General features: G+C 43.2%; 3 protein-coding genes across 5 annotated transcripts in view; 2 read left to right on the top strand and 1 right to left on the bottom strand.

The window, feature by feature from the left end:
- SCAF4 (SR-related CTD associated factor 4) overlaps window positions 1-6,244 on the top strand; it is a 58,810-nt gene extending 52,566 nt beyond the window's left edge. For all 3 annotated transcript variants that reach the window (XM_038581335.1, XM_038581333.1, XM_038581334.1), the window contains exon 20: window positions 4,419-6,244. In XM_038581335.1, the coding sequence (XP_038437263.1) occupies window positions 4,419-5,350 (932 nt within the window). In that variant the 3' untranslated portion in view covers window positions 5,351-6,244. The remainder of the gene's footprint in view (window positions 1-4,418) is intronic.
- A 2,062-nt stretch (window positions 6,245-8,306) lies between these two features.
- SOD1 (superoxide dismutase 1) lies at window positions 8,307-16,415 on the bottom strand. Its single transcript, NM_001003035.1, is given in 6 exon segments — window positions 8,307-8,420; window positions 9,478-9,546; window positions 9,548-9,596; window positions 10,420-10,489; window positions 12,139-12,232; window positions 16,338-16,415. Coding segments are annotated over 6 exon segments (462 nt in total). The 5' UTR covers window positions 16,410-16,415; the 3' UTR covers window positions 8,307-8,312.
- A 68-nt stretch (window positions 16,416-16,483) lies between these two features.
- Window positions 16,484-27,172, top strand: part of LOC119867106 — a 28,257-nt gene continuing 17,568 nt past the window's right edge. Inside the window, exons 1-2 of the mRNA XM_038581733.1 lie at window positions 16,484-16,791; window positions 24,062-24,113. Of these exons, the coding sequence (XP_038437661.1) occupies window positions 16,484-16,791; window positions 24,062-24,113 (360 nt within the window). The remainder of the gene's footprint in view (window positions 16,792-24,061; window positions 24,114-27,172) is intronic.

The following is a 27,172-nucleotide window of genomic DNA, read 5'->3' as shown; positions in this document are numbered from 1 at the left end:
AGCCCGACGTGGGATTCGATCCAGGGTCTCCCGGATCGCGCCCTGGGCCAAAGGCAGGCGCCAAACTGTGGCGCCACCCAGGGATCCCAACATACCTGTTCTTAGTGTCACATAATTCCAGCTGGACAGCTTTGCTCTAGACAGCACTGGCACCTCCCCTTTAATCTTGACTTTTAGTTTTTAATTGTGAAATGACTGGGTTTTGGCTCGTTTTAGGAATATTCACAGTTCAGTTTTGGTTATTTCGAGTTAAATTCCAACATGTTTCTTGTATTCTCAAATTTGAAGGCAGACATTTGGGGCTGCCCTTTTTTCCTGCCTTAACATCTTGCTGTATTAAAATTTCAGACACTTTTGAGGTGGTGTTTGCCCTGAACTCTTTCTTCCCTTTTCTCACCGTACCGTGGGTATCACTGTGACTTCTCTTGTGAACTATAGATACACGTACCAGGTTCTTCCACACATTTCCACCAGATCTGACCCAGTCTCTTCCAGCTATCAGTAGAAATTTGTCATATGTCTCCCCCAAAGTAACTTCTAAATTCCTGCACTGCATTGATACTTCCATCTGCTCATTCAGAACAGAGAGCTATGTTTCCTGCACCTCAAATTTCAGGCCTGCCCATTACATGTTTTATGTCTCTTCCTCATCTCTGTCCCCTCCAGTTCAGTCTCATTTCCGTCTCCTGGATTCTGGGGGTAAGAGTCTTCCTGCTTCCCAGTGTCTTTCCTCACCTGGCTCTCCTGTACACTGCTTGCAGGAAAGGTCTTTCAAATATGAACACGGGATGATCCCTGCCAAAAATGGCTTGGTCGTCGCCCCATCCCTTAAGTCAAAGTCCAAGCTTTCTTCTTGTGGCTTATCAGCTCTGAATTGTGCTAGCCCGCTCGCTCAGCCTCATGAACCTCTTTCCTTAACTGGTAGTAATTTGTATTCACACAAATTCTTTTCTTGCTGCTTCAGTAGTAAACCTCATCTTCTGTTTTGTTTTCTCTCTCTAGCCCAAAGGCACTGTTGCAGTTCTCTTGACTAGTTATGTCCTTTGTTTTGAGACCCCGTTCATACACCCTAGGCTTCGCACTCAGGGTCATGCACACATTCGGGTTCATGCAGGCCAGCAAGCAGTTCCACCTTTGCCACCATAGTAGCTCGTGCCATCTCTTCCATCACGTGTCAGATGTCTTTGTTTCTGGTTAGGCTATATATCCTGTTTGAAGGAATGGACTATGTCTTATTTATATCTCCAGCACATGAAATCTCTTAATGTAAAGCTCAGGTGTTCAACGTGTGTGAATTTTTTTTTTAATTTGTAACTCAAGAAAAGTTGTCAGTGGCATTGCACGTCCTACTTCCAGAGCAAATGAATAATTGTTTTGAATGCCCTTTAGACCTCAGTAACTCATAACTATATAGCCCATTGATGTATATATCATGTCTGCTATCCTAAAAAAATGAAATTCAGCTAGCATACCCATCAAGGGCTTATGCCATCTGGTATGCTTTTAGTTAAATACAACTTCTATTATAAAAGCAACACATGTTCACTGCAAATAATAATAATAATTCACAATTTTATCACTTCTGTGGCCTAAAGGCCCGCATTTAGGACTATGGGAATACTCTTGTCAGGAGAAGCTGTAAATGCCAATCCAGGAAGGATTAAATGGAAATCTACTTACTTACAAATGAGAGAAGGGATTTGAGTGTGTAGTGTTTTAGGCAAATAAAAATATCCACACATAATCAATGAACTAGGCAGTATTTTTGCTTTATAAAAAAGTGTGCTTTGTAGGTAGTTTACATGATTACCATAAATGTTAATCCCATTGAGTCAATCTCTGTACTCAAATGCATGTTACAAAGGATTTAAGAGATGTGTTCCTAGAGACAGGTTTATATTTTAAAGAGAAACATTGCCATCTGTTGTGTATAATGGTAAGGTGGCCTTACATCCTTTGGCCACTGTCAAGATTGGTGGTTAAGGGAAGCCAGTCTTCATGGGTAAATCAGGAAATAGGACTTTTCTATTGTCCAGCAAGAGTCACTGTTTTCTTTTAAAGATTCATTTGAACCTAATTCTTTTGTTATAATATGCTTTGAACCTCTTACCCATTTTTCTAGTGTTAATTAAAAATTTGGCATTGGCCTCTTGAACCTATAGATAAGTAACTCAAATGTGCCATAGTAATTTCTGTAAGAGAGTAAACTGGTCATGTTTTAAAGGTTGGTGGGGAAAGTAAAGCTCAGTTTAAGTGTGTCTATGTGTGGTGTCTCTATTAAAAGGAAAGTACTAGATACAATACATTTTATATTTGAGTTAGAGTCTACAGATATTGGGACATTTCTTTAAAAAGTGAAAGGACATATCTTAGGTGCTTTTGTTACCCTGCTGTATGGTATACACTCAGTGTTTACTAAGGGATAGAAATAATGTTTGCCATCATGAATTCATTTTGATCTGAAATACGGATATGTGGCGGTTCTGTATATGTTCATTGGGATTTTCAAGGAGTCTGAAGAGTATGTGAAGAGACAAGGTCTTTGCCTCAATCGTCTACTTCGTAATTTCTGCTGTAACTTTACTGTGGTATTTATATTTAGCGTATTTTTACCTTTACACCTGACATGTGGAAGCTCATTGTGTTCACATTTTCCCAGCTACCAAAGTGCTGGACTTTAAATTCTGGTGGGTATTGGGGGATCACAAGAGGTTTTAGTATGATCTGAATCAGCAATGAAAAAAAATGCATCTATTTTTGTGAAGTCAGATATTTAATGTTAGGATATTTATCACCCATGAAAATAGATGTGATAATTTCAGCATTTTAACTATGGAGAAGGCTCTGAGCTCACTCTCTCATTTCTGAGGCACATGTCCAAAGTCATTCCTAAGTGAGATTAGATTTCACCAAACATACTTTTTAAGCATTTGAAAGAAGGTATTGTAAGTAAATACCAAAGCTGGTAAGTCTTCAGGTTAAAAGTTATAAACTGGTTTACATATATTTTTCAGGTACACTCTGTTTAGTCAAATCTGACAGTAGTATCAAACAACATGTGAGGAGCACATACTGAAGTAGAAATTCTTGTTTATGTTTAGTATTGCCTGTACAAAAAATTTAGGAGCCAGCAGGACTTGTTAAATGTTTGCTGAAGCACATGAGAGGAAGTGGTTCAAGTTGAAACCAGAAAATAACCTGATGTTGGGGGAGAGGGAAAGAAAAATACTTAAAAGTATTGGGTTTGCTCTTGGGGGGTTTTTTTGTTTTTGTTTTTGTTTTTTTAATCCGTGTCACCCAGGCATTTCTCTACCATTGCTGGTCTAGTCATAACCCATAACTTGCACAAAGGGGTCAACAGTATATATTCTGACAACATATAGAACATCCCCAATGTTACAGTAACTCCTGTTGGCCATAGTATGTGCCTTGTGATGTTGATGCTTGCAAAGAAAGAGAGAGATGATGCCTTTCTGTTATTTAAGTCCTGATCCGAAACAGAAATCCATCCTGTTTGCCATAGCATTTTAAATGATGGGTTGTTGTATGACTTTCACCAAAACCTGAGGAAACCCTCATGTAAATGGGAAATAAAGCTAGTAAGTCCTTGCCACTGTCAACAGCACCAGCGTCTTGTCACCTTAGGAAGAATGAAGATGAATACCTCCGTCATTGTGACCTAGCAAGTGACACCTTATGCTGTGCTTTGAAAAAGGACCTGTAAAAATAAACTTTGCACTGGTGTATCGATCTTTATTTATAAGCATTCCTGTTTCAGGTGATGGTTACTGTATAGTAAGGCATTTGGATGACGTAGAATCAAAGAGCCCTCCCTCTTCAGTGGATTTTCTGGATCAGTGACCCCATTTGTTTCTAGTCTTAAGACTTTAAAGTGTAAAATTTCCTAAGAGTACACCTGAGCTGGCCTTCAGTTGGTTCAGATATTTTGCCCTTTCTCATTAGGCCTAGTACATCATATTTTTCAAATGTTTTTTAAGTATTTTTACCAAACAGCTACTAATGAAGGCTGTAGGAGACTTTAACATACTTTTTCCAAAAATCAGTATATTGCATTTTCCTTTTCCAGCTAATTTTGACCTCTCCCAGTATTAGATACTAATTATCTATATATTAGTAATACATATGTGTATATATATTCATAACAAACTTTAGTATGTGCTATTCTTCCATATATATATATATATATGGTATGTAATAGATCTTTAAGAATGCAGGTCATTTGTTACTAGGCCCTCATGTTGAGTTTTTCACAGGTAAACTGGCAAACACCACGAAATCTGAAGATTCTGGATTGAACTTCATTCACTTTGATTCAGGCTCCACAGGAAACAAGTGAAAATAGAATGCCATCTTCTACATTACTTTATATATAGATTTTTATTTTTGCTTTCTTTTAGGTACTCAAGGAGTTGCCCCCGGCCCTGTAATTGGGCTCCAGGCACCATCCACTGGTCTTCTTGGAGCCCGACCTGGCCTGATCCCACTTCAGCGCCCTCCAGGAATGCCTCCACCTCACTTACAGCGATTTCCCTTGATGCCACCTCGTCCCATGCCACCACATATGATGCATAGAGGTCCACCTCCAGGACCTGGGGGCTTTGGAATGCCTCCACCTCACGGGATGAAAGGCCCCTTTCCACCTCATGGCCCCTTTGTTAGGCCTGGCGGAATGCCAGGGCTTGGGGGCCCAGGGCCAGGCCCAGGGGGTCCTGAAGACAGAGACGGAAGGCAGCAACAAGCACAGCCACAGCAGCCGCCACCGCCACAGCCACAGCCGCAGCAGCCGCCACCAGCGCAGCAGCCACCACCAGCTCAGCAGCAACCACAGCCGTTTAGAAATGATAACAGGCAGCAGTTCAATTCAGGTAGAGACCAAGAGAGGTTTGGAAGAAGATCTTTTGGAAATAGGGTGGAAAATGACCGGGAACGGTATGGGAACCGTAATGATGATAGAGATAATAGTAATCGTGAAAGGAGAGAGTGGGGAAGAAGGAGCCCTGACCGGGACAGGCACAGAGACTTGGAAGAGAGAAATAGACGCTCTAGTGGGCATCGAGACAGAGAGAGAGATTCTAGAGATAGAGAGTCTCGTAGAGAAAAGGAAGAAAACCGAGGAAAGGAGAAGCCTGAGGTGACAGACAGGGCAGGTGGTAACAAAACCGTTGAACCTCCCATTAGCCAAGTGGGAAACGTAGACACTGTTTCAGAACTTGATAAGGGGGAGTCTGAGTCTGCAGTTGTAAAACCTTCTGAAGAGTTACCTGCTGAGGCTACCTCATCCGTTGAACCCGAAAAGGATTCTGGCTCAGCAGCAGAGGCTCCTCGTTAGAGACTGGAATTTGTCAAAATGTGACAGTGACACTTCTGGAGTGTAGAGCTTGAGGTGTACAGATGCTGTATTATATTTGCTCCTGCTATATCACAGCCCCGCAGTAGTTGGTGGGGAATTGTAAGCAATTTGATTGCTTCCCTTCTATTTAAAAATAGCCACAAAATAACAAAAAATACTGAAAATATGAATAAATATTACCCTTTTTGCTGTAACTTTTTAAAAGTTTTGACTTTAAAAAGTTTACAAATCGTAATTAGAAGTGCTCTCTATTTTTTTTTTTTTAATTTAAGACAAGGTAACGGTGAAAGCTCCTCAAAACAATAGGGATGTTTTTAATAAACTCTATTTTCATAACAAACTTTAATGTGTGCTATTCTTCCTACACTGCACTAAGGTGGAAAAGGATTGTTCACCATCAAAGTTTGAGCTGTTAATACTGTATTGGGAGTCTAAATTAGACTTGTTTATTTGATGGAAATAGACATCTTTATGTAGTTCTTCTCAAACACTTTCATTTGTAATATTTTTGAATTTTAGCCTTTCAATCATAAGGTGTAAAGGTTAGTTTTAATGTTAATTGAAAAGCTTGTTAGTTTTGCAGTTCAATCAAGGTTATCTTTTTTGCCATTGGCTTTGTGGTAAATGTTGCCCTAATTAATTTGTAAAGAGAAATTTTGCTGGGGGAAAACTGGATCCCAAACTACCCAATTGTACTATAGAATTATCTGATTGCCTGGGTATTACTTATTTAGAAGGTTGAGTGTTTTCTTACCATCCCATTAAATTTTTCAGAAGGGTGAAAGAAATCAAGGTTAACATTTGCAACCTAAAAGCTTTTTGTCTTATTTTATATGTTTAAGGACTTAAATGCAACCTGTTGTTTCCTTAAAAGCCTTGACTGTTGCCTTTCTTTACACCATTTTTTAAACTCCCCTGCTGGGCAGAGGTAGACTGAACTTTTTGTCACATACAAGAACATATATTTTCTTTTGCTTAAAATTGTTGGGTTAACTAGGAAAAATAGATGTAGGTTTCCAAGAACTATTATGTGAAGACATCCAAAGCCAAATCAAACCCTATATCTAACAAGTACAGAAAAGCAGTTCCACAAAACTGCTTTCCCCAGTGCCAAGGAAAAGACCTGTTACACAATCCAAGTATTTATGGCCTTGTTGAAGGCTTTTTTTTTTTTTTTTTTTTACATTTTTAAACTCCTAGTTTTGGTACATTGAGCAGGTAACTTCTTTGCCCTCATCCCCAGGTGAAGCTGCTTTATTACTTTGGTTTTTAAATAGTAGTCTACAGCAAGATCTTTGTTTTGATGGGGAGAATGTATCTAGGACAATGTTCTTGTGTTCCTGACTTGAGAAAATCCAGGTTGATATCTACACTTGAATCATAAAACTTGTCCTTCGTTTGTTGGCCCACCTGAGAGGTTTAAGAGTCCTAACTGAAACTGCTTCTGTAAAGAAATCTACATCTGATTATTTAGTCTATTATTATTATTTAGTTCAAGGACTTAAACCCTAAAACCCGTATTTCCAATTTTAAGTATTGGAAACACCCTATTTGCACATGACAAGACCTCCCCCCAAAGTACTAAGGTACTAAGTGGTAGTGATTACACTTGAGGCTTTGAAGGTCAGAAGTGAGGCCCAGTAGGAGTCTTCTCCCACATACATGCACCAAAATTGTACACTAGTGAAATCCATTACAGTTTTTAAATTCTGGCTGTGATTTTAACCACTTCCGAGGATGTTTATCACCAATTTTAATACTTTGAAAAACACTACAAATTGTCTTTTGCCAAATTGGCTTTTCCTCTCCTCACCAATATCCTACATTTGGTAAGTGTACCATATATTTATGATCAATCAGAATTGTAACATTTCTTCTGGTTTATCAGAAATAATATTCTACAGTTTTCAATAAATGAACTGTAATCCCCAGTCAAACCTGAATTAACATTTCATTTAAAAGCAGTTTCTCATAGGTACATAGTATTTACAATAAGAGAACTAGACTTAAATTTAATTGGATGTGTAAAATCTTAAGGAGCCATAACATTTCTTTGGTTCCATCTTAAAATGCTACGGTATCTTTCTTTAAACGGCTAATCTGAAAGCAGACTGTGCCAACCTCTACTCTTATTATAAACTAAATAAATGTTCATAGGTGTAAGATATGTGGAATATGTGCCATTTTGGCAGGTAGGTGAATTTTTTCTTAGCTGAGGCTATTAACTTGCTGTTCACAATTTTGCTACAAGTTATCAAAGCGTTCTCTCAAACCATAACATCTACTTTTTAAAATAAACTTACCTACTTTTTGAATAAAAAAGCTAAAGTAGCTAATCAGGGAGACCACCTTAATTTCCCCCAAAGCTGACAAAAAGGAGAGGAGATCTGTCCAACCAAGATTCCAGTTGAGGTTAGTGTTAGCTAAAAGACCAAGCTGCTAAAAATTTAAACATCTTACCTCATTTAAAACACTTTTAAAAAGCGACCTCTATGAAACGGAGTATCTGTTAACATATTAATTACTAAATCTGTTCCGTTCAAGCTCTAATGTAGGAGTATGAAGAGCTAATTAAGAGTTTCAATTTGGATATTTTAATAGGTTAAGAATTCAGTGCCATATGTTATATTTGTTTATTGCGGGCTTGAATGAGAATTGAAGAAATTCAGACAATTAAGTTTAATACCCATATATGATTAAGCCTGGCAAAATACAGAGATCGTTGAAACATACATTTTAACTGAATAGGAGTTTTATAAAATTATACAAATCTTCCAAGTGATCATAAATCAGTTCTCATTACAGGTACTTAAAGCAATTAAAAAGTCACACAAATTACACTTTTAAGGTTACAATGTTTAATGTTTATCAAGTTAAATTTCTACGACTAGCAAGATAACATAGGAGTTAACTAGAACTCAGATCGCATCCTAGGGAATATTTACTTGGCGATCCCAATGACACCACAAGCCAAACGACTCCCGGCGTTTCCTGTCTGTGTACTTTCTTCATTGTCACCTTTGCCCAAGTCATCTCGTTTCTCGTGGACCTTTAAAAAGTTTTAAGAACATTAACGTAACTTAGCGCTATCAAGTGATCACCACCTTTTCCCAATACCCAAAAGACAAATTTTAAGAAGCACTTAATATTAGGAAAAAAACCATGTTCAAATAATCCTAGCAAGGAAATATACTATACTAATATTTAAACTAGTGGTAAACAACAGAAACTACTACTCAAAGTTTTTTCTTGATGATACCGACTAAGTTCATTATAAACACTAGGTATGTGTTGCTATCTCTAAATGAAATACTAAAAATCCTCCAGGTGAAATTTTAGTAGCCTGAGTTATACTATTAATAATCACTGTTTTGAAAGAAAAAAAACAATGAGTGAATTTTTAAAACCTCAAAAATGTGCCTAATGAAACTATAAGTCTGTAAATAAGTAATCCCAAAAATATCTTCAACTATTTAAACAATAGTATTTTAAGATTTGGCTCCTCAAACATTGATCAATGATTTTTCTGCTTCACAACTATAGCTGAAGAAAACTCTAGGGTCACCTGGAAGGAAAGGACTACAGAGCCTTTAACTGTCCTCTTGGGCAGGCAACACAGAGCCTACGCTACTTGGTATCTGCGAGAACCAGATGCAGCTCCTGTGGGTAACTCTGGGCAATGGCTTCCCACACACTAAACAAGTGATGGTGACTTGCAGACATGAATAAATACTAATACTGAGGTTCATCTCAGATTTTAGACTTAAATGTTCTATTTACAAGGGGGACACTAAATTGTGGCAGGAAAATCTGGCCATCTTAAAACCAGAAAAGACTACTTCTGTTTCCACGATATAGATCTAATATGACCAAATGTAACCTAGTTAACCATCTTATCTTTGCAGAACAGTGTCATAACCAACCTACATCATTAATTCACCTTCACTGTAATCATCCAATAAAATAATTGCCCTTCCTAATCTGAACTAAAGGTACAATATGTATGTGGATCCTTAGAAACCAGGATTAACAATCATGAAATCGTGAAAAGATAGGTCTGTGTATTAGAAGAATTGGTATGCATATCCTATCATATGAAAACTCACCACCATGGTGCGGCCAATGATGGAATAGTCTCCTGAGAGTGCAATCAGAGAATCTTCTATGGACACAATAGGCCACGCCATCCTTGCCAGCAGTCACATTGCCCAGGTCTCCAACATGCCTAACAGTGAAAAAGCATCAGTGATTAGGACTGATTCAGGCTAGTTTGTGAGCTAAATTAAAAACTGAGTCAGATACAGAAGGGTAGACTAAGAGGTGGACATAGTATGTATCAAATAGGACCCACTCCTGCAGATTGAGTGTTTTGGAACATACACAAAAACTAGAAACAACCTGACATTGTAGACACACTGCTCTTCAAACACAGCTTCAAATATACAAAGTAATGCTCTGGGAAGAACTGTGGGATGGGGGCACATCTCTAACTTCAGAGGTAAAGTACCAAAGGGTAAACTCTGAGTTACTGAGTTATGCCTGTTAATTCTTGGCATGGCTAAGAATGCTATGCCCCAATGCCTGTTATAAAGATAAATTAATCCCTGCCCTTAAATTTAATATTTTCCTGAAAGGCTCTCAGGAAACACACATACAAATGGACTCACTGAATTTTCAGTATCCAATTTTCATCTATAAGGCTTCCTATGTTTCACAATGATGGTTTATGTTGCTAGTGGTTGACAGTACTGTTATTCATGACATTTCCTGTATTAGTTCCCTTTGGCACTTGTATTAGTTCTATATTCAATAAATGCTACAAAACCAATTTGTGTTAAGTGTCCCCATTTGTCAATTCCTCAGCCCAGGGAGTAAGCTACTCCAACACTTGGGAGGTGGAGGGGCGGGGGGACTTGAGGGACAACAAAAAGAGCAGAGGTGGGGAGGCCTACTCAGTTCTGCCAGCGTGCAGTCTGCAAGGAATACACCCGTACTGACCCCAAGCCACTGCCATAATTTTAGTAAGAGTTAAGCACTTTGTCACTTACCTCTCTTGATCTTTTGGCCCACCATGTTTTTTGGACAGAGGATTAAAGTGAGGACCTGCACTAGTACAGCCTATTTGCCCGAAAAAAAAAAAGAAAAAAGCTGAATTATGAATTCAGAATACCAAAAAAAAAAAAAAAAAAAAACAAAAAAAAACCTGGCCATTGCTAAAACCTCAAATACAGAAAATACTGACATACATCATGACTTCTAGGTTCATAAAAACAGGAAGCAACACTTCAGTATCAACAAAATGGGCAGGCAGTAGAGACAAATTTTAATTAGCGTGTTAACACCGATAGAGATAATACCCTTCTCTGGGCTTTGGTTTCTTCGTTGCTCTGTAAAATAAAAGGGCTAGGACTTGATCTTAATGGTTCTGCTTTTATTAAAATTTCATGATTATGGTCTAAACTTATAAGGTAGCATACCTTAACTATAAGAGACTTACCTCCCTAGCAACATACTTCCAGCAACTACTGCTGGCGGCCTCTACTTGGTGCATGCAGAATATAATGGCACCTTGTATCTAAGGGCCAAGGCCACTGCCCCACAGAATTCCAAGGGGTGGCATTCAGAATATATTCTGTAAAAATGGCGCTTCTGTAATTCAAGGAAGGCCATTCTCACAGAACACAACCACAACAATGCAGGGCGTTCTTTTGTGACAGGCTTTCTTCACTCAGCAGGTGATGGGAAGTTTCCATTGTTTACAGCTTCTAACCCAACTCCCCCAGGGAGAAGATAACACAGGTTATGAGAAGTAGCAGAGTAAGTCAAAGACTTAGGCAGATTGTCTCCCAAAGCACAGGGGCAGTAAAAAAAAGAGAGCAACTTGAGGAATTTTAATCGTCAAAATGGACCAAAGCTGGTCATTAATCGTAATTTCTAGAAGAACCAAATTATAGAACATAAAAACAAATCCAGCAAAATGAATCCATCAAGTTATCAGAAAAAGTCTAAACACCAAGTTACCTGAATATGGAAAATGATGACTAAATGCATTTTACCCCGTAAGTTTTCATTAAGTTGCTTTCTAATCCCAAACTGAGAAAATGAAACTCAAACAAAAGCACCAATAGTTTACATTCTTTTTTTCAGATTTTACCTTACTTCTGTCCCCCCTAAGGCTCTTGTGTTGAAGGTAGGGAGCTATTCTTAAACGGTAACAAAAATAAATGCAGACCCTGGGCGTGAAGCACTCACCCTTGACCCCCAGCTCACAAACACCTGAGATCACTATGGAGGATAAAAAGGTAGCTTAACTTCTTATTTTCTATGCTCTTAAATACTTGAGACTCTTATAATCAAAATATAATAATGATTTTTAAAAAATCAACTTCTGGGACACCTAGGTGGCTCAGTGGTTGGGCATTTGCCTTTGATTCAGGTCTTAATCCTGGAGTCCTGGGATCGAGTCCCACATCGGGCTCCCAGCTTCTCCCTCTACCTTTGCCTCTGGCTCTGTGTGTCTCTCATGAATAAGTAAAATCTTAAAAAAAAAAAAACAACAACAACTTCTTCCCTTTCCTTTCCACACTTCAATAGAGTCAAAAACCGGCTTTGTGGATCATTTCCCTAAGGCTGACCTTAGTAATCCTATTGACCTTTTTTTTTTTTTTGGCATGTTGAGGATTTTCAATGTTTAGGAGTAGCTCTACTCAGTCCTATCTTACTAGATGAAACAAATAGAAGAGTCACTAGACCAACACAACACCCACCTTGTGTATTATCTCCAAACTGATGGACGTGGAATCCATGCTCGCCTTCAGTCAGCCCTGTAATGGTTCCTGATACCACAACAGGCCCACTTCCCTTCAGTCAAAGAAAAGCACAAAAAATGAGAGAGCAAGTGCTTCTGAACAAGAAAACAGCTGTATTATCTTTACCAATCACAAGAAAGTGGAAGGAACATGGACTTGAGAGTTTAAAGATCTGTGCCCAAATCCTAGGCCCACCACTTTCTAGCAAGCTATTTAACCATTCTAGGCTGGGGACCCAACACAAGGGAGATGTGACCTTGTTCTAACACTCACAGCCCAGGAGCCCTGCAGCCCGCATCACAATTAATAAAATAGCACAGGAAAAGCATCTAGCAGTAGGGCAAGGAGAGTGAGCACTAAGGTGGTAGGTTTACAGACTTCATAGGATTTGACCTCCTTACAATGAATATGTAATATGAAAAAGTTACTTTGTAAATGCTTTCGAATACGTTATATTTGCACTCCCTGAATAAATGTATTTACATCAAACTTTTTAATCCAAATGTTAGCACACCATATACCTTGTTTTCTTCGTGCACTCTTCCATAGAGCAAACATAGATTTGCCACCAAAAAAAGAAAAAGACACCCTGAAAATGTCCAACTGGTTACTCTAGGATCCCTGTTCTCCACTCTCCTCCCATTAGAGGGGGATTTATCAGTTCCCGGCATAAATATTTTTTATTAATAGAAAATATCCTATCCCACTTTCCCTGGGGGACTGATTCTGGTCTAAGCAACTGTTTTCTAAAGTCATTTTAGGCCCTCAAACCTAAATAACCTTTCTGCTCAAGACCAAAAAGGGGCGATAAAAACACTAAAGCAGAAGAAGGGCGCCTGGGTGGCTCAGTGGTTAACCATCTGCTTTTGGCTCAGGTTGTGATCCTCAAGTCCCACATCTGGCTCCCCTCAAGGATCCTGCTTCCCCCTCTGCCAGTATCTCTGCCTCTCTCTCCCTGCGTCTCATAAATAATAAATAAAATCTTTAAAAAAAAAAAAACGCTAAAGCAGAAAAACACACAGGTATCATGATGCAGGTAATGGTGATAGATAATAGAGCTGCAGGGCTGCATACAGAAATAAAGAAAGTTAACTATTACAGCTAAGAGATCTTAGGAACTAAAATAAAACATACACAGCATCCATACCACACGGTAATACGATGACGGTGTCTTTGCTTTTAACTTGGTTTGCTTTTTAATGGCCAGGGCCAACAGTTACAAGACGTGCTAGCCTTGAATTTTTTACTTTCCACTGGATAAACACTGCTGCTCAAAGTAGTGTGGTTTAACTGCTGCCCTTCTTCGCTTTTCTTTTTGAAAATACGTAGACTAGGATTCTTCTAAGTACAAGCTTTAATTTTGGAAATACTAAAACATGGAAACACACTGTGTTACCAACAGCACAGGGACAAAAGGGCAGGTTTTTCCAAGCCTCCATTAATGGGTAATGCACAGAGCGCATAGGAGCAGTTCAACAGTAACCTGTCTGGGCACAACCCTATAGGGACCAGGCTGGCTGTTACCTTAAATGACTAAAACAGGTCAGGGAAGCAAAAAAGAAATATAAACTTGTCCTGCAGGGTGCTGCCCTGAGCTAATGAGGGCTCAGCATGGGCAGATCTCCAAATTTTTTTCAAGGGAAGCTAGGAATTTGGACTTACAGCTGAAAATTTCTTATTTTTAAAGACAGGAAACTAATCAACAATTTTAAACCCTCTATAGAACAAACAAATATGGCTCATTTCCAATTTAACATTCTTGCATATTCGTAGAGCTGTAATGCTTCACTACACAAGGATCTTTTATCAGGTACAAACAGCACCACCCAAATGAAGTTTGGAACTTAAAATGAGGGAGCCACACACGCTACTCAGAGAAGGTGGGAAAACTCAGTTATGCATGGATTCAAAGCTTGGCTTCTGAATGTAATGCCCAAGCTAGTTCTCCATGGCCAGAGGAATCCCCTCACCCCCACCCCCACCCTTGAGATTTCTCTAGTATTGGCCAAGGAGGGAAGAGCAAAACAAAGTCTGGCAAATGAAAACAGCAAAATTTAGTCAAATGACAAAATGCCGTTAGCAGAAAATCTGGAAACCACTTAAAGGAAAGAATTAAGCTCCCTCCCATAAATTTCAAAGATCAGTTTTCCTGTTCCTGTCCTCTTACATTTCTGTAAGACACTTTGAAGATTAAATCTCATTCATATGTTAAATATTACGATCATCAAGCCAAATACAACAAACAATTTTCCATCAATTCCTAACTTCACTAAGATTTGGGGGACAAGTCTTACCACAAGCACCTTCCTTGTAAAATGTGTTCTGCAGTATTATTATTTCTGTACATTTTATTTTTTTACCATCTCAGTAATGGGCCTGTTGGTAGAGCAATTTCAAGACCACTTTACAGAGAATTTGGTTAAATGAATGCCCCAACAGAGTCAAACGGAACTGTCCACACCTCCTGACTTCCAACTCCCAAACCCCATCCAGTACCCTCTACCAACATTAGTTCTCCATCTTTGGTGCAAACTAGTACTTCTGTGAAAACTTTAAAAACAGCAAAGCTCAGACCACACTCTGACAGATTTTGATACACCTGGAGTTGAGCCCTGATATCGACATTTTTATTAAAAAGCTCCCCAGGGACGCCTGGGTGGCTCAGCGGTTTAGCGCCTGCCTTGAGCCCAGGGCGGGATCCTGGAGACCCGGGATCGAGTCCCACGTCGGGTTCCCTGCGTGGAGCCTGCTTCTCCCTCTGCCTGTGTCTCTGCCTCTCTCTCTCTCTCTCTGTGCATCTCTCAGGAAAAAAGAAAAAAAAAAGAAAAAGAAAAAAGCTCCCCAAATGAGCCCACTGTGCATCCCAGGGTTTAAAAAAAAATAAAATAATAAATAAAACACATGTCTGGAAAATAACCAACAAGGGAGCCGTTTATCTCTCTGGCTTCTGGAGCTTTGGAGGCGGAAAAGCTTTATCCAATGCCATCTCCTTTGCCTTTACAGCCTGACCCTGACCTAGAGCAACGGCTACCAAACTTTTCTGTAAGGTGCTACCTAACTAAGGTCTCTGTCCTGCTAAAATCAAAACCAAACGGGAGACCAGCCTTGAAAATTCCCTGATGGGACAAAACCAATTTTAGTCACACAAGCACAGCTTAATTGGCTTCTTTTGCAGGACTAACTCGACCTGGGTCATATCTTACCTACGCCGCTGGAGATCCTAAGCCTATGGAAACACTGTTTCCCAAGGCCGGGGTGTGGTGACCGCTAACCAATTTCTTATCGCTTAAGAAAACTGCCGTGACCCCCGTCCCTGCCTTCTCCCCCATTTAAGCCGCTTTAGGACAATATACGCCCCCACCCACCCCCTCACTCCCCCCGCCCCAGCCTCCTTCCCTGTTTTTGGTCTGAGTGCTCCCCGGTTCACGACCGCCTTCCGCTGTGCGCACAACAAACTTTTACTCATTACCACCACTTCAGGGATTCGATGGTTTCATTTCTGACTCCTGAGACGGTCGCAGGAGTCTGGTTTCCCAGGACCCTCTGAACTCACGAGGCACAAGCCACCCCCCTAGCTCCGGGGGCTGCGCTGCACCCGCCGCGGGACCGGCCGTGCCCACGGGCTGCGGGCTGCGGGCTCCCGGGCGGAAAGGAAGCCCCGACGCGGGGTAACGGCTGCGCCCGGCCCCAGGTGGCCCTGCCGCACTCCCCACCCCCACCCCCGACCTCAAGGGCGGGCCAGGCCCGGGACTGCGCCACTCCGAGTCCGCAGGAGCCTCGGGACCCACAGAGCGACCCCGCAAGGAGGGGCCGCCAGCCGCTGCGGAAACGTCCCGCCTCGGCCCCCGGGGCAGCCGGCCTCGCCCTCCGTCGCGGGCCCCCGCACGCCCCGCACCCGCGGGGGGCGGCCGGCGCGCCTTCCCCGCGCCCCCGCCCAGGCCTCGCCACGCACCGCCGCCCCCGCCGGGCCCGCGCGGTGACTCAGCACTCGGCCGCCGCCCCGCCGCGGGGTCCAGGCCTCGGGCGGCGCGAACCCGCAAACCCGGCGCCGCGGGGGCGTGACGAGGACCGCCCGAGGCCCGACCGGACGCCGCGCCGGGGCACAGGTGCGCGGGCGCCGCCCCGCCGCCGGCCGCCGGCCTCCGCCCCGCCCTTGCCTTCTGCACGAAGTGGATGGTGCCCTCCACCGGGCCCTGGCCCTTCAACACGCACACGGCCTTCATCTCCATGACTCGCGAGGGCGGGCGCGCTCCGGGCCGGGCTCCGACGGCTGCAGCAGTCCGAGGGCAGCGGAGGACGCCGCATGCAGACGCCGACGCAAACCGAGGCGGGCGCGCCGCGCGCTCTTATAGGCCGGAGCGCCGCGCCCCGCCCACCCCAGCCCGCAGCCAATCGCCGCCCGCGCATCCGGCCCGCGCCCCTGGGGGCGTCGGCACGTGAGTGGCCAGGAGGGGCCGGGGGGCGGGACCACGGGGGCCGCGCGGGGAGCCTCGCGCCCCGCGGCGCCGGCTCCCTCCGCCCAGCGGCTCTAAAACGCCCAGAAACATGGAACTGTGGAAAAATTCGGCCTTTCCCTTCCGATCCGTACGTCCGCGAGATTGCGAGAGCGAGGTATCCGTGGCGCGCCTCCGATATCCTAAGTCGCTTTGTTTGCAAGTGTCCTTGGTGATACGAACGTGGCGAAGACGGGCGCATCCGTTCCTGGGAGATGGGGGGCGCGTCGAGCCGGGGGCTTTCGGCCGTTTCCATTGCTTGTCATGGTTTTTTTTTTTGGGGGGGGGAGGGGGGGTTCTGAGGCTGCGTGAGGTCGGCGCGTCACAAGCCCCGGCCTCCCCTTTTCTTCGGTGGGTCGGCCCGCGCCCCGCGCCCCGCGCCCCGGTCCGGCCGGCGGAGTCCGCGTTCTCTTGGCCCTTCCCTGTGTGACGAGGCCGCGGCGCGCGCCGGCCTGGGAGCGCCCTCGTGTGTGGTCGGGGCCTGCTCCCGGGCGGGCAGGCTCATCCCCCCGGGCCGGAGGACTGCTCGGCCTTCAAGGGAGACCTTTCAAAAACATGTGAAATGAGCCGACAGGGCGCCTGAGGGGCTCCGGGGGCGAGCGTCTGCCTTCGCCTCAGGGCGTGACCCCGGGTCACGGGATCCTGTCGTCGTCGTCCCCCTCCCCCAGCCCAGGGCGCGATCCTGGAGACCGGGGATCGAGTCCCACGTCGGGCTCCCGGGCATGGAGCCTGCTTCTCCCTCTGCCTGTGTCTCTGCCTCTCTCTCTCTCTCTCTCTGTGTGACTATCATAAATAAATAAAACTTAAAAAAAAAAAAAAAAGAGGTGGGATTACAGCCTCCGGTCCATCTTTCCAGACGTTTCTCAGCACCCAGTGAACATGTTTATCCTCAGAATACACAAAAAATAGTTTGTACTGTTTGCTTATTTCATTTCTTTAAATGATTTTATTTATTTATTCATGAGAGACCCACAGAGAGAGAGAGAGAGAGGCAGAGACACAGGCAGAGAAGCAGGCTCCATGCAGGGAGCCCGATGTGGGACTCGATCCCGGGTCTCCAGGATCGCGCCCTGGGCGGGGGGAGGGGGACGACGACGACAGGATCCCTGAGACTGTGATCCTGAGACTCCAGGAGCACACCCCGAGCTGCAGGCGGCGCCAAACCGCTGGGCCACCCGGGCTGCCCTTTTTTAAGATTTGCATTTATTTATTCATGAGAGACAGAGACACAGGCAGAAGGAGAAGCAGGCCCCATGCAGGGAGCCCCACGGGAGACTGGATCCCAGGTGCCCCGGGTCACGCCCTGGGCCGAAGCCGGCACTAAACCGCGGAGCCACCCGGGCTGCCCTTATATATATATATTTTAAAGATTTTATTTATTTATGAGAGGCACACACAGAGAGAGAGGCACAGACACAGGCAGAGGGAGAAGAAGCAGGCTCCATGCAGGGAGCCCAACACGGGACTCGATCCCAGGACTCTAGGATCAGGCCTAAACCGCTGAGCCACCCAGGCTGCCCTGTAGCACTTTTTACTAAGAATTTTTTTTTTTTTCACTAGGAGGGTGAATTTGTTGGCTGCAGTATGGCTTTGAGAATCCAACCCCGCCCTCCCCCCACACACACACTTTTTGTCCCGGAGAGTAATTTGATAAGCCCCAGGGGAGGGCGGGGAGGGAGCACGGAGGGGAGCAGAGTCGGCATCTTCCATCCCCACAGGGCATGCCTGGCCAGCAAAGGTGGCTGAACTGTTTTTGGAGGAAGTGATGGGCTTGCCTTCATGTGGAAGTGTGCCTTAGACTCACCCTAGGGGCTCGGGCAGCTGGGCCTGGGATGGGAACCCAGTACTTAAACTCCTAACTCGTTCCCAGGCAGCCCTGGCGCTGCTGGTCTCAGACCTCACTTTGAGAACCCGTGACTTTGCAGGTGTTCGTCAGGCAGATTGGGGCCATGAGCTGGACCTGCTGGACTCCAAAGCACAGATTGGGGAAAGTGTCCTGAAAAGAAAAGTGGAAACAAGGAGACCCGGACGGATGGGCGCCAAGTGAGAAGAGCTCTGCCTGCTGGGGATTTCTGTTGTTTGCTTTGTGGGATTTTTAAATCCTCCCCGTTTCCCGAGAACTCTTCACCACGAGCCATATTTCCCTCTTGGACTCAGGAGGATTCAGTTGTGAGGATGACAAAATACTGAGGCCGCCTTCAGAGCCAGAGTGAAACTAGGACAGAGGCTGCTTCAGCCACATCTGGGCTGCACTTGATTTTGTTTACTTATGTAGACCCTTGGACTCTAAGCCGTCCTCAATCAAAGATGCACAATCCACGTTTTTGTTTTTTTTGTCATCTATCTAGAAAGTGCACATATTTGTAATTTTGCTGCTTGTACTTACTAGTATTCTCCAGATAATTGGCACATACTAGTAAGTTGCATAAATGTGCAAATGCTAGCCAAAGGGCCTTTGCCCAAGGTCTAAGTTTCTTTGGGTTCCAGGAAGTTAGGGAGTCAGGTTTCAGTTCATTGTATGAACCTGCCAAAGCACCAGCCCAGGGGCCAACCCATGGATACAAAGAGTGACCCTGAGACAGAGAGTTGGTCCTCTTTTGAAATACTAAGATGAAGCCTGGACAGCCCCCCGTTTTGGTCAGTGGAAGGGCTTTGTCTCCCGAAGGTTTAGAGAACCCCGGAGGTATTCTAAATTCCTTCCCAGTACTGCCATCCCACCTGGGCAAGGGGGTCCCTGGCCCTGGGTCCGCATACTTTAGAAGGCCCTGTTCTGTCCCTCCCAGAGCCAGATCTATGGGGGAGAATCTGTAGAGCCAAGAGAGTGAGTATTCCTGCCCAGAACTTTACCCCTCTTTCTGGAACAGGGTTAAGGAATTTATTTATTTATTTTTAAAGATTTTATTTATTTATTCATGAGAGACACACAGAGAGAGAGAGAGAGAGATTGGCAGAGTGAGAAGCAGACTCCATGCAGGGAGCTGGACATGGGACTCAATCCTGGGTCTTCAGGATCAGGCCCTGGGCTGAAGGCAGCGCTAAACTGCTGAGCCACCTGGGCTGCCCCGGTTAAGGAATTTAAATACAGGCATACGCCGTTTTATTATGCTTCACTTTATTGCACTTTATCTGCAGATGTTGCATTTTTTACAGATTGAAGGATTGTGGCAACTTGATGGAGCAAGTCTGTTGGCACCATTTTCCTTTTCTTTCTTTTTTTTCCCCAGAGATGTTATTTTTAAGTCGTCTCTACACCCAACATGGGGCTTAAACTTACAACCCTGAGATCAAGAATCACACACTCCACTGACTGATCCAGCCCGCTGCCCCTTGGCACATTTTTCCAGCAGCGTTAGCTCACCTCATGTCTCTGAGTTACATTTTTGGTAGTTCTTGCAAAATGTCAAACTCTTTTATTATCCATTATATTTTTGTTATGATGATCTGTGTTCAGTGATTATGACTGGCTGAAAGCTCAGATGATGGTTGGCATTTTTTTTTAGCAATAAGATATTTTCAAATTAAGGTTTATACTTTTTTAGACATAATGCTATTGCACACTTATTGGACTATTGTATAGTATAAAAGTAACTTATACATTCAGTAGGAAATTTTATGCAACTTGCTTTATTCCAATATTCGCTTTATTGCAGTGGTCAGGAACCAAACCCACAATATCTCCAAGGTATCTTGTGATCTTGAATAGTATTTATGTCCACCTAAAGTAGGATATCTCTGTCTTGACATTGTTAACATTTTGGTTCAGATAACTACTTGTGATGGTGGCTGTCCTGTACCTTGTAGGACAGCATCCCTGGCCTCTACCCACTAGATGCTCGTAACACTTCCCTCTTCAAGCTATGACAAACAAAATACCTCCAGAAATTGCAAAATGTTCCCTGAGGGGCAAAATTGCCCCCAGTTGAGAACTACTGTTCTATAACACTCATTGAATACTTTAGAATTTCTTGGCACCCTAAGCCTGTTTCCAGGTCCTGGACAGACTAAAGATGGACTGTGTCATCATGGGTATTACACCTAAGTTTGACCATAGTGCAACATGAAACCTGCCGTGGGGAAAGAAGGAAAGACCGGGTGGGGGGCTTTCATTCTATTGCCTTCCTTCCTACATAGGACTCAAAGAAGTCCAAGAATTCCATATTTGAACCTGCCTTCTAGGTTTTTTTTATTAAGATATATTTGTTAAAGCAGAAGATAGGATATATTTTAATTAGTTGTTACCTTGATTTATATCATTTAAATATTTAGTGTATGGTGTGGGGGGCTCCATTTGTGCTCTTGTCCAGTCTTATAAATGTTAGGGCAGGCCCTATTCATTTTAACCTTGAGATTCCATAATGGCTTTGAAGTGCTCCTGCCGTAGAATTTAGCCCCAGAGTTCATGTGTTTCAAACTGGAGTATGACCAGAGAACTCAGGTAATTTTCAAAGGTTCACTCTTGTACCAGGCCAATCCTATTGAGAGTCATTATCTCCAAGAAGTCAAACAAATCCTAAAGTACCTTGGGTTGTCTTGAATGTGGTTGGAATCGGACAGTCAGAATGGGGCACGGGTAATCAGAGAGATTTGGATTTTATAGGGAATAAGGAAGAGGGATAGAGGACTCCCATCATACTGCTACTTGTGCAGATGACCAAGCAGCTTACCCTGTGTCACTCTGGCATTCCTCAAAGTAAGAGTCCGTGTTTGGGGACCTCTGTAGTTAGGAGGTGAGCCAGAAGGTAGACCAGAAGTTCAGTCTTGCATTTCCATTATTTTCTTCTTCCTCTGTTTCCTTTCCTTGAGCTCATTTTTCTGTTTCTCTCCTTTATCTCATCTTTTTCTCTAAATCATTTTTATTTCTGTGACTTAAGGCAATTTCCCCTTTATACCTTCATTGTTCTCAGTAAATATGTAGTTTTTTGTTAATCTCTTTCACATCACACATCACAAAGGGATTATCACCACGGCCTTTGATTATAAAAGACATATTTTTTTAAGATTTATTTTTTATTTTTTAGAAAGAGAGAGAGAGAGAGAGGAGGGGGAGGGGCAGAAGGAGAGAGAGCATCTCAAGCAGACTCCTCACTGAACTGAGAGCCAGATGCAGGGCTTGATCTCAGGACCCTGAGAGTATGACCTGAGCGTAAATCAAGAGTTGGTCAGTCAATTGGCTGAGCCACCCAGGTGCCCCCTGAAAGACATAATTTTTATGTGGATTGCAAGAAAATACCAGAGCTAGGGAAAATGCAAAGAACAAAGAGAGAGGTTTTTTTAATGCTGAGAAACAAATGCACCAACAATAGGACGCAAACAAAAAACAGTTAAAAGTGGCATTAGCTAGTTCCGCCTGCAGATGTTAGTAAAGCCCCCAAACTGAAACCTATTACCAATAAACCCTGTAAGAAGATTATATCACAGAAGCATGAAGTATCTGAGCCATCCTTAGAAGTTGGAAAGTGAAAAGTGTAAATATTAATGTAGATTGTTAGTAAGCAGGAGTGAACCATCTACAATTAGAAGTTTGCAAACTGTATTTGCAAGGTAGCTGTATAATTAATAACCTTGTCAATAACCTATGTGATATATTTTCAGCAGTTCCAGCCTGGACTCTGGCTCAGTCTAGCCCACAGTATCTCCTTGGATAATTTTCTCTAGACCTCAACTGTAAATCAGAGGTACTGTGGATACACATTAGGGCGACCTGGGAGTGGGGCGCCTGGGTGGCTCAGTCAGTTAAGCACTGACTCTTGATTTTGGCTCAGATCATGATCTCATGGTCCTGGGATCAAGCCCTGCATCAGGCTCTGTGCTCAGTGGGGAGTCTGCTTGAGTCTCTCTCTCTCTCTCTCTCTCTCTGCCTCTCTCCTGCTCATGTGCTCTCTCTCTCTAAAATACATCCATACATCCATACATTAAAAATAAAATAAATAAAAATTTAAAAAGGAACTACCTGGGAGGTTTTTTGAAAATGCTGGGCTTGGGCCCCAATTACATTCAAATCTTCAGTATACACATATAGTGTATATGAAAACTATAAGTGCACATTATGTTACTGTAAGACATAGGATACTAACAGTGGTTTGGGGCGCCTGGATGGTTCAGTTGGTTAAGCGGCTGCCTTCAGCTCAGATCGTGATCCTGGGAACCCTGCATCAGGCTCCCTGCTCATTGGGGAGTCTGCTTCTGCCTCTGACCTTTCCCCCATCCCCACTTGGGTTTGTCCTCTCTCTCTCAAGTAAATAAATTAAAAAAAAAAAAAAAAAAAGTAAAAAAGAAACTAACAATGTTTGCATTGGGAATGAACCACTTATTTTGGCCCTTCATCCCATAAGAAAAATACACCTTTATTTGGTTAAATAAGCATAACCAGGTTTCTGTTACATGAGTCAAAAGCAGTTTCTAACTGAAAAGATGAGAAGCTACCCAAGAAGTTTTAGCAGGAATATGAGTATGTCCATGCATATGTCCATGTATATGAATGATCACAAGGCGGGTGCCTGGGTGGCCCAGTCAGTTGAGTGTCAGATTCTTGATTTCAGCTCAGGTCATGATCTCAGGGACGTGAGACTGAGCCCCACGTGGAACTCTATGCTAGTGTGGAGTCTGCTTCTCCCTCTCCCTCCACCCACCCCACCCTCCACCACCACTAGTATGCCCTTTTTCTCTCTCTAAAATAAATATATAAATAAAATCTTTTAAAAAAATAATCCGGGGATCCCTGGGTGGCTCAGCGGTTTAGCACTTGCCTTTGGCCCAGGGTGTGATCCTGGAGTGCCAGGGATTGAGTCCCTGCATGGCTCCCTGCATGGAGTCTCCTTCTCCCTCTGCCTGTGTCTCTGCCTCTCTCTCTCTCACTCTCATTCTCTCTCTCTTTTTCTGTGTCTCTCATGAATAAATAAATAAATCTTTTTAAAAAAATAAAAAATTAAAATTAAAAAATGGTCCCTAGGATATCTGAGTGTGTGGACTGACCGGGTGGGGTGAGACTAAAGGCAGTGAGTCCATTTGGGAGCCATGATAAGGTTCTGGCCTAAGGCCATTACTGGAAAAAAAGGGGAGAGATAATGGAAATGGAAAACAAGCCTCAGTGACTATCTAAAGTACAAGGTGAGGGAGGGGGAAGGAAAATGTAGTTCCCCCATTTCAGGCCTGGGGCAATGGGTAGATGGTGGTGCCATATACCAAGGAAAGCAAGTGGTGGGATAGCAAGAGCCTCATTCAGGACAAGGTGTATCGGGTGCCTGAGGAACCCAGAAGTGCCAAGCTGAAATTGTCCACTTGGATATGGGTTTAATCTCAGGGTCACTTCTAAGTCTGAGCTCTATATCAAACTTAACACACATGCTTTTCAGATTTATAAAGAAAATGTGGTTATTTATTCCCTGTAGGGGATGCAATTGTCTTCATGATCTTCTACTACTTTGGGTGGATAAGAATCAGGTAAGAATCACTTTGAAACATCCCTCTTGGACAGCCCCGGTGGCTCAGCAGTTTAGTGCTGCCTGTGGCTTGGGGTGTGATCCTGGAGACCCAGGATCGAGTCCCACGTCGTGCTCCCTCCCTGCACAGAGCCTGCTTTTCCCTCTGCCTGTGTCTCTGCCTCTCTCTATCTGTGTGTGTCTCTCATGAATAAATAAATAAAAATTAAAAAAAAAAGAAACATCCCTCTTTGTCTCTAGTGGTGTTCCATGTCTTAACATCTATTTTAGCTGATACCCGTATAAGCCACTTCAACTTTCTTATGGTTATTATCTTCATGGGGTATCTTTTTACTTTCAGCCTATTTGTGTCCCTGAATCTTGCAGATAGCATATATTTGGATCATGCTTTTTGTATCCAATCTGAATATCTCTACTCTTTGATTGGGATTTGTAGGCTATTCACTTTAATGTAATCAATAATATGTTTGGATTTACATTTGCCATTTTGCTCTTTGTCTCCTATATGTCTCATCTCTTCTTTGTTTCTTTGTTCCTCTTTTATTGCTTTCTTTTGTGTTAAATAGGTGTTTTTTTGTATATCATTTAAATTCTTCTGTTAACTTTTTTTTACTATTTTAAAATGTATTTTCTTAGTGGTTGCTCCATAGATTACAGCATCTAAACTTACCAAAATCTAGTTGAGACTAATACTCATTTAATTCTGGTAAAATGTAGAAACTTTACTATAATATAGCTCAATTGTCTTCCCTCTCTTTTATATTACTGTTGTTATACTTATTACATTTATATGTGGTATAAACCCCAAAATACAGTGTTACAAGTATTGCTCTACACAATCTTATGTCTTGTAAAGAAATTAAGAAGAGGGGCACCTGAGTGGCTCAGTGGTTGAGCGTCTGCCTTCAGCTCAGGTCGTGATCCCAGGATCCTGGGATGAATCCCACAGGGAGCTTGCTTCTCCCTCTGCCTATGTCTCTGCCTCTCTCTCTCTCTCATAAATAAATTAATTAATTAATTAAATAAATGAAATCTTTTTTTAAAAAAGAAAAATTAAGAGGAGAATTTAGGCAAATATATTTATAGAGTCTTTTATATTAACCACATATTTACCATTTCCAGTGCTTTTCATTCTCTGCTATGCATCCAGTTGCCATCTGATATCACTTCCTTTCAGTCTGAAAGACTTCCTGTAGTATTTTCTGAAAGGCAAGGCTGTCATCACTTTCAGTGACAGTGCCACTGAACATGGGTGTCACCTACAACACCAAATCCTGTGAGCCCCCCTCAACCACAGTGGCGTGGCTGCTAGCCCTCATGGCCCTGTCCCCGCATAGCCTCCACACCATCTGGGCTGGAGGAGATGGAAGCAGTCTTAGGCCAGAATGCCTCAGACCTGCACTATTCTTACTCAAGGTTAAGCAGCTTTCAAGCATAAACACTTCTCAAATTGTCATAAGACTTTGGTTGGTTTCCAGAGCACTGAAATAGTCACTCTTGTCAATTTTGTCTCACTTTATAGTTGCATTCTGGGGAGAAAATTTGCTGACCTTTTCACTTAACCATAGCCAGAAGTCAGCTTTCTCCCCTATATTTCTGATTCTTTAGCTGGAGAGTTTACATTTTGGTGTGTTCTCAAGTAATACTGTTGGCCCAGAGACCACACTTTGAAAGCCACTGCTTTAGATTAACTCAGAATCTTTTAGATACTCAAACAGCTTTCTCATGAATTATGAGCACACATAATATTTTATTTCAAATTGCTGCAGGGTGGGGTGCCTGTGTGGCTTAGTAGAGTATGCAACAGGATCTCGGGGTTGTGAGTTCAAGACCCACGCTGGGCATGGAGCCTACCTTAAGAAAAAAATGCTGCAGAGGAACAAGCATGGAATAAAGCCAGGTCAGAAATTTCTTTTTGGTAGAAACTTTTTTTTTTTTTTTTAAGATTTTATTTATTTATTCATGACAGACAGAGAGAGAGAGAGAGAGAGGCAGAGGGAGCAGGCTTCATGCCGGGAGCCCAACGTGGGACTCGATCCCGGGTCTCCAGGATCACACCCTGGGCTGAAGGCAGCGCCAAACCGCTGGGCCACCAGGGCTGCCCGAAACTTTTGTTAGAAGCAAAGGCGACTAGATAATATTGTTAATGTTAGGTTCAAGAAGACCTGTCAGGTGAATGATTGTCTATTCAGTGCCAGCCTGATGGTTCAGGTGATTCATAACAAGACAGTGCAGGTGAATGTAACTGCCCACAGAGGCTCTTAATCTCATCAGAGTCTATGAGAAAATTGCCTAATTATTTTCTAGTAAATGCTAGTCACTTTCCAGAGGAGGTGGTTAATTATCCCAAACACCACAGTTCTCAAGACTGCCTTCCTTAGACTGTGGACAGTTTCCTGTCTCACTGGTAGATGCTGAATTTTCTCCCATTCCTGTGATTGCACTCTAGGATGGACTCTGGGCATCTTGTTGGCAGCAGTGGAGGAGGGCACTCCCATCCGTGTGATGTCATCAGGGTCTTTGTTGGTTTCTGCTGCAGAGCTGCTGGTCCAGTCTGGTTCTGGACTGATGACAGCTATAGTGTGACTGGTCCGACCACTGTCGTCTGTGGTTCAGACCATTTGTCTTGTCACCAAGTCCTCACTTCTTTGCACTCCCCACAGCCTTCTTCTGGTCCACCAATTGACTCAGTCTTTTTGTATTCCAACACCGGGGCCCATGGAAACTTCTGCGTGCTGTAGATGCTAATCATAGGCATTGCGAAGCTCTTCAGACTTCCCTCTCCTGACACTGCCCTCTACACCTAGCTTTGCTGGCCTGGTGCCATGTTGTTATGTTTCCCATGGACCCTCGCCAAGACCTTTGATCTCTTTCCATTCATTGTTGTATACATGCCACTAAAACTTAAAGTTCTCAAGATCTTCCATTTCTATCTAGATGTTTCTACCTCAGCCCTTGGAACTCACAGGGAGAGAGGAAGTAAGGACCTATGTGGCTCACCCATGTGGCTTGCTTTCTCTGCAGCTCTCCTTTTTCCTTTCTTCCCACAATATTGAAGAA

This window comes from Canis lupus, chromosome 31 (assembly GCF_011100685.1).
Source record: "Canis lupus familiaris isolate Mischka breed German Shepherd chromosome 31, alternate assembly UU_Cfam_GSD_1.0, whole genome shotgun sequence".
NCBI lineage: Eukaryota > Metazoa > Chordata > Mammalia > Carnivora > Canidae > Canis > Canis lupus.
The sequence above is the reverse complement of the archived record's forward strand: the minus strand, read 5'-3'. Positions and strand labels throughout refer to the sequence as shown.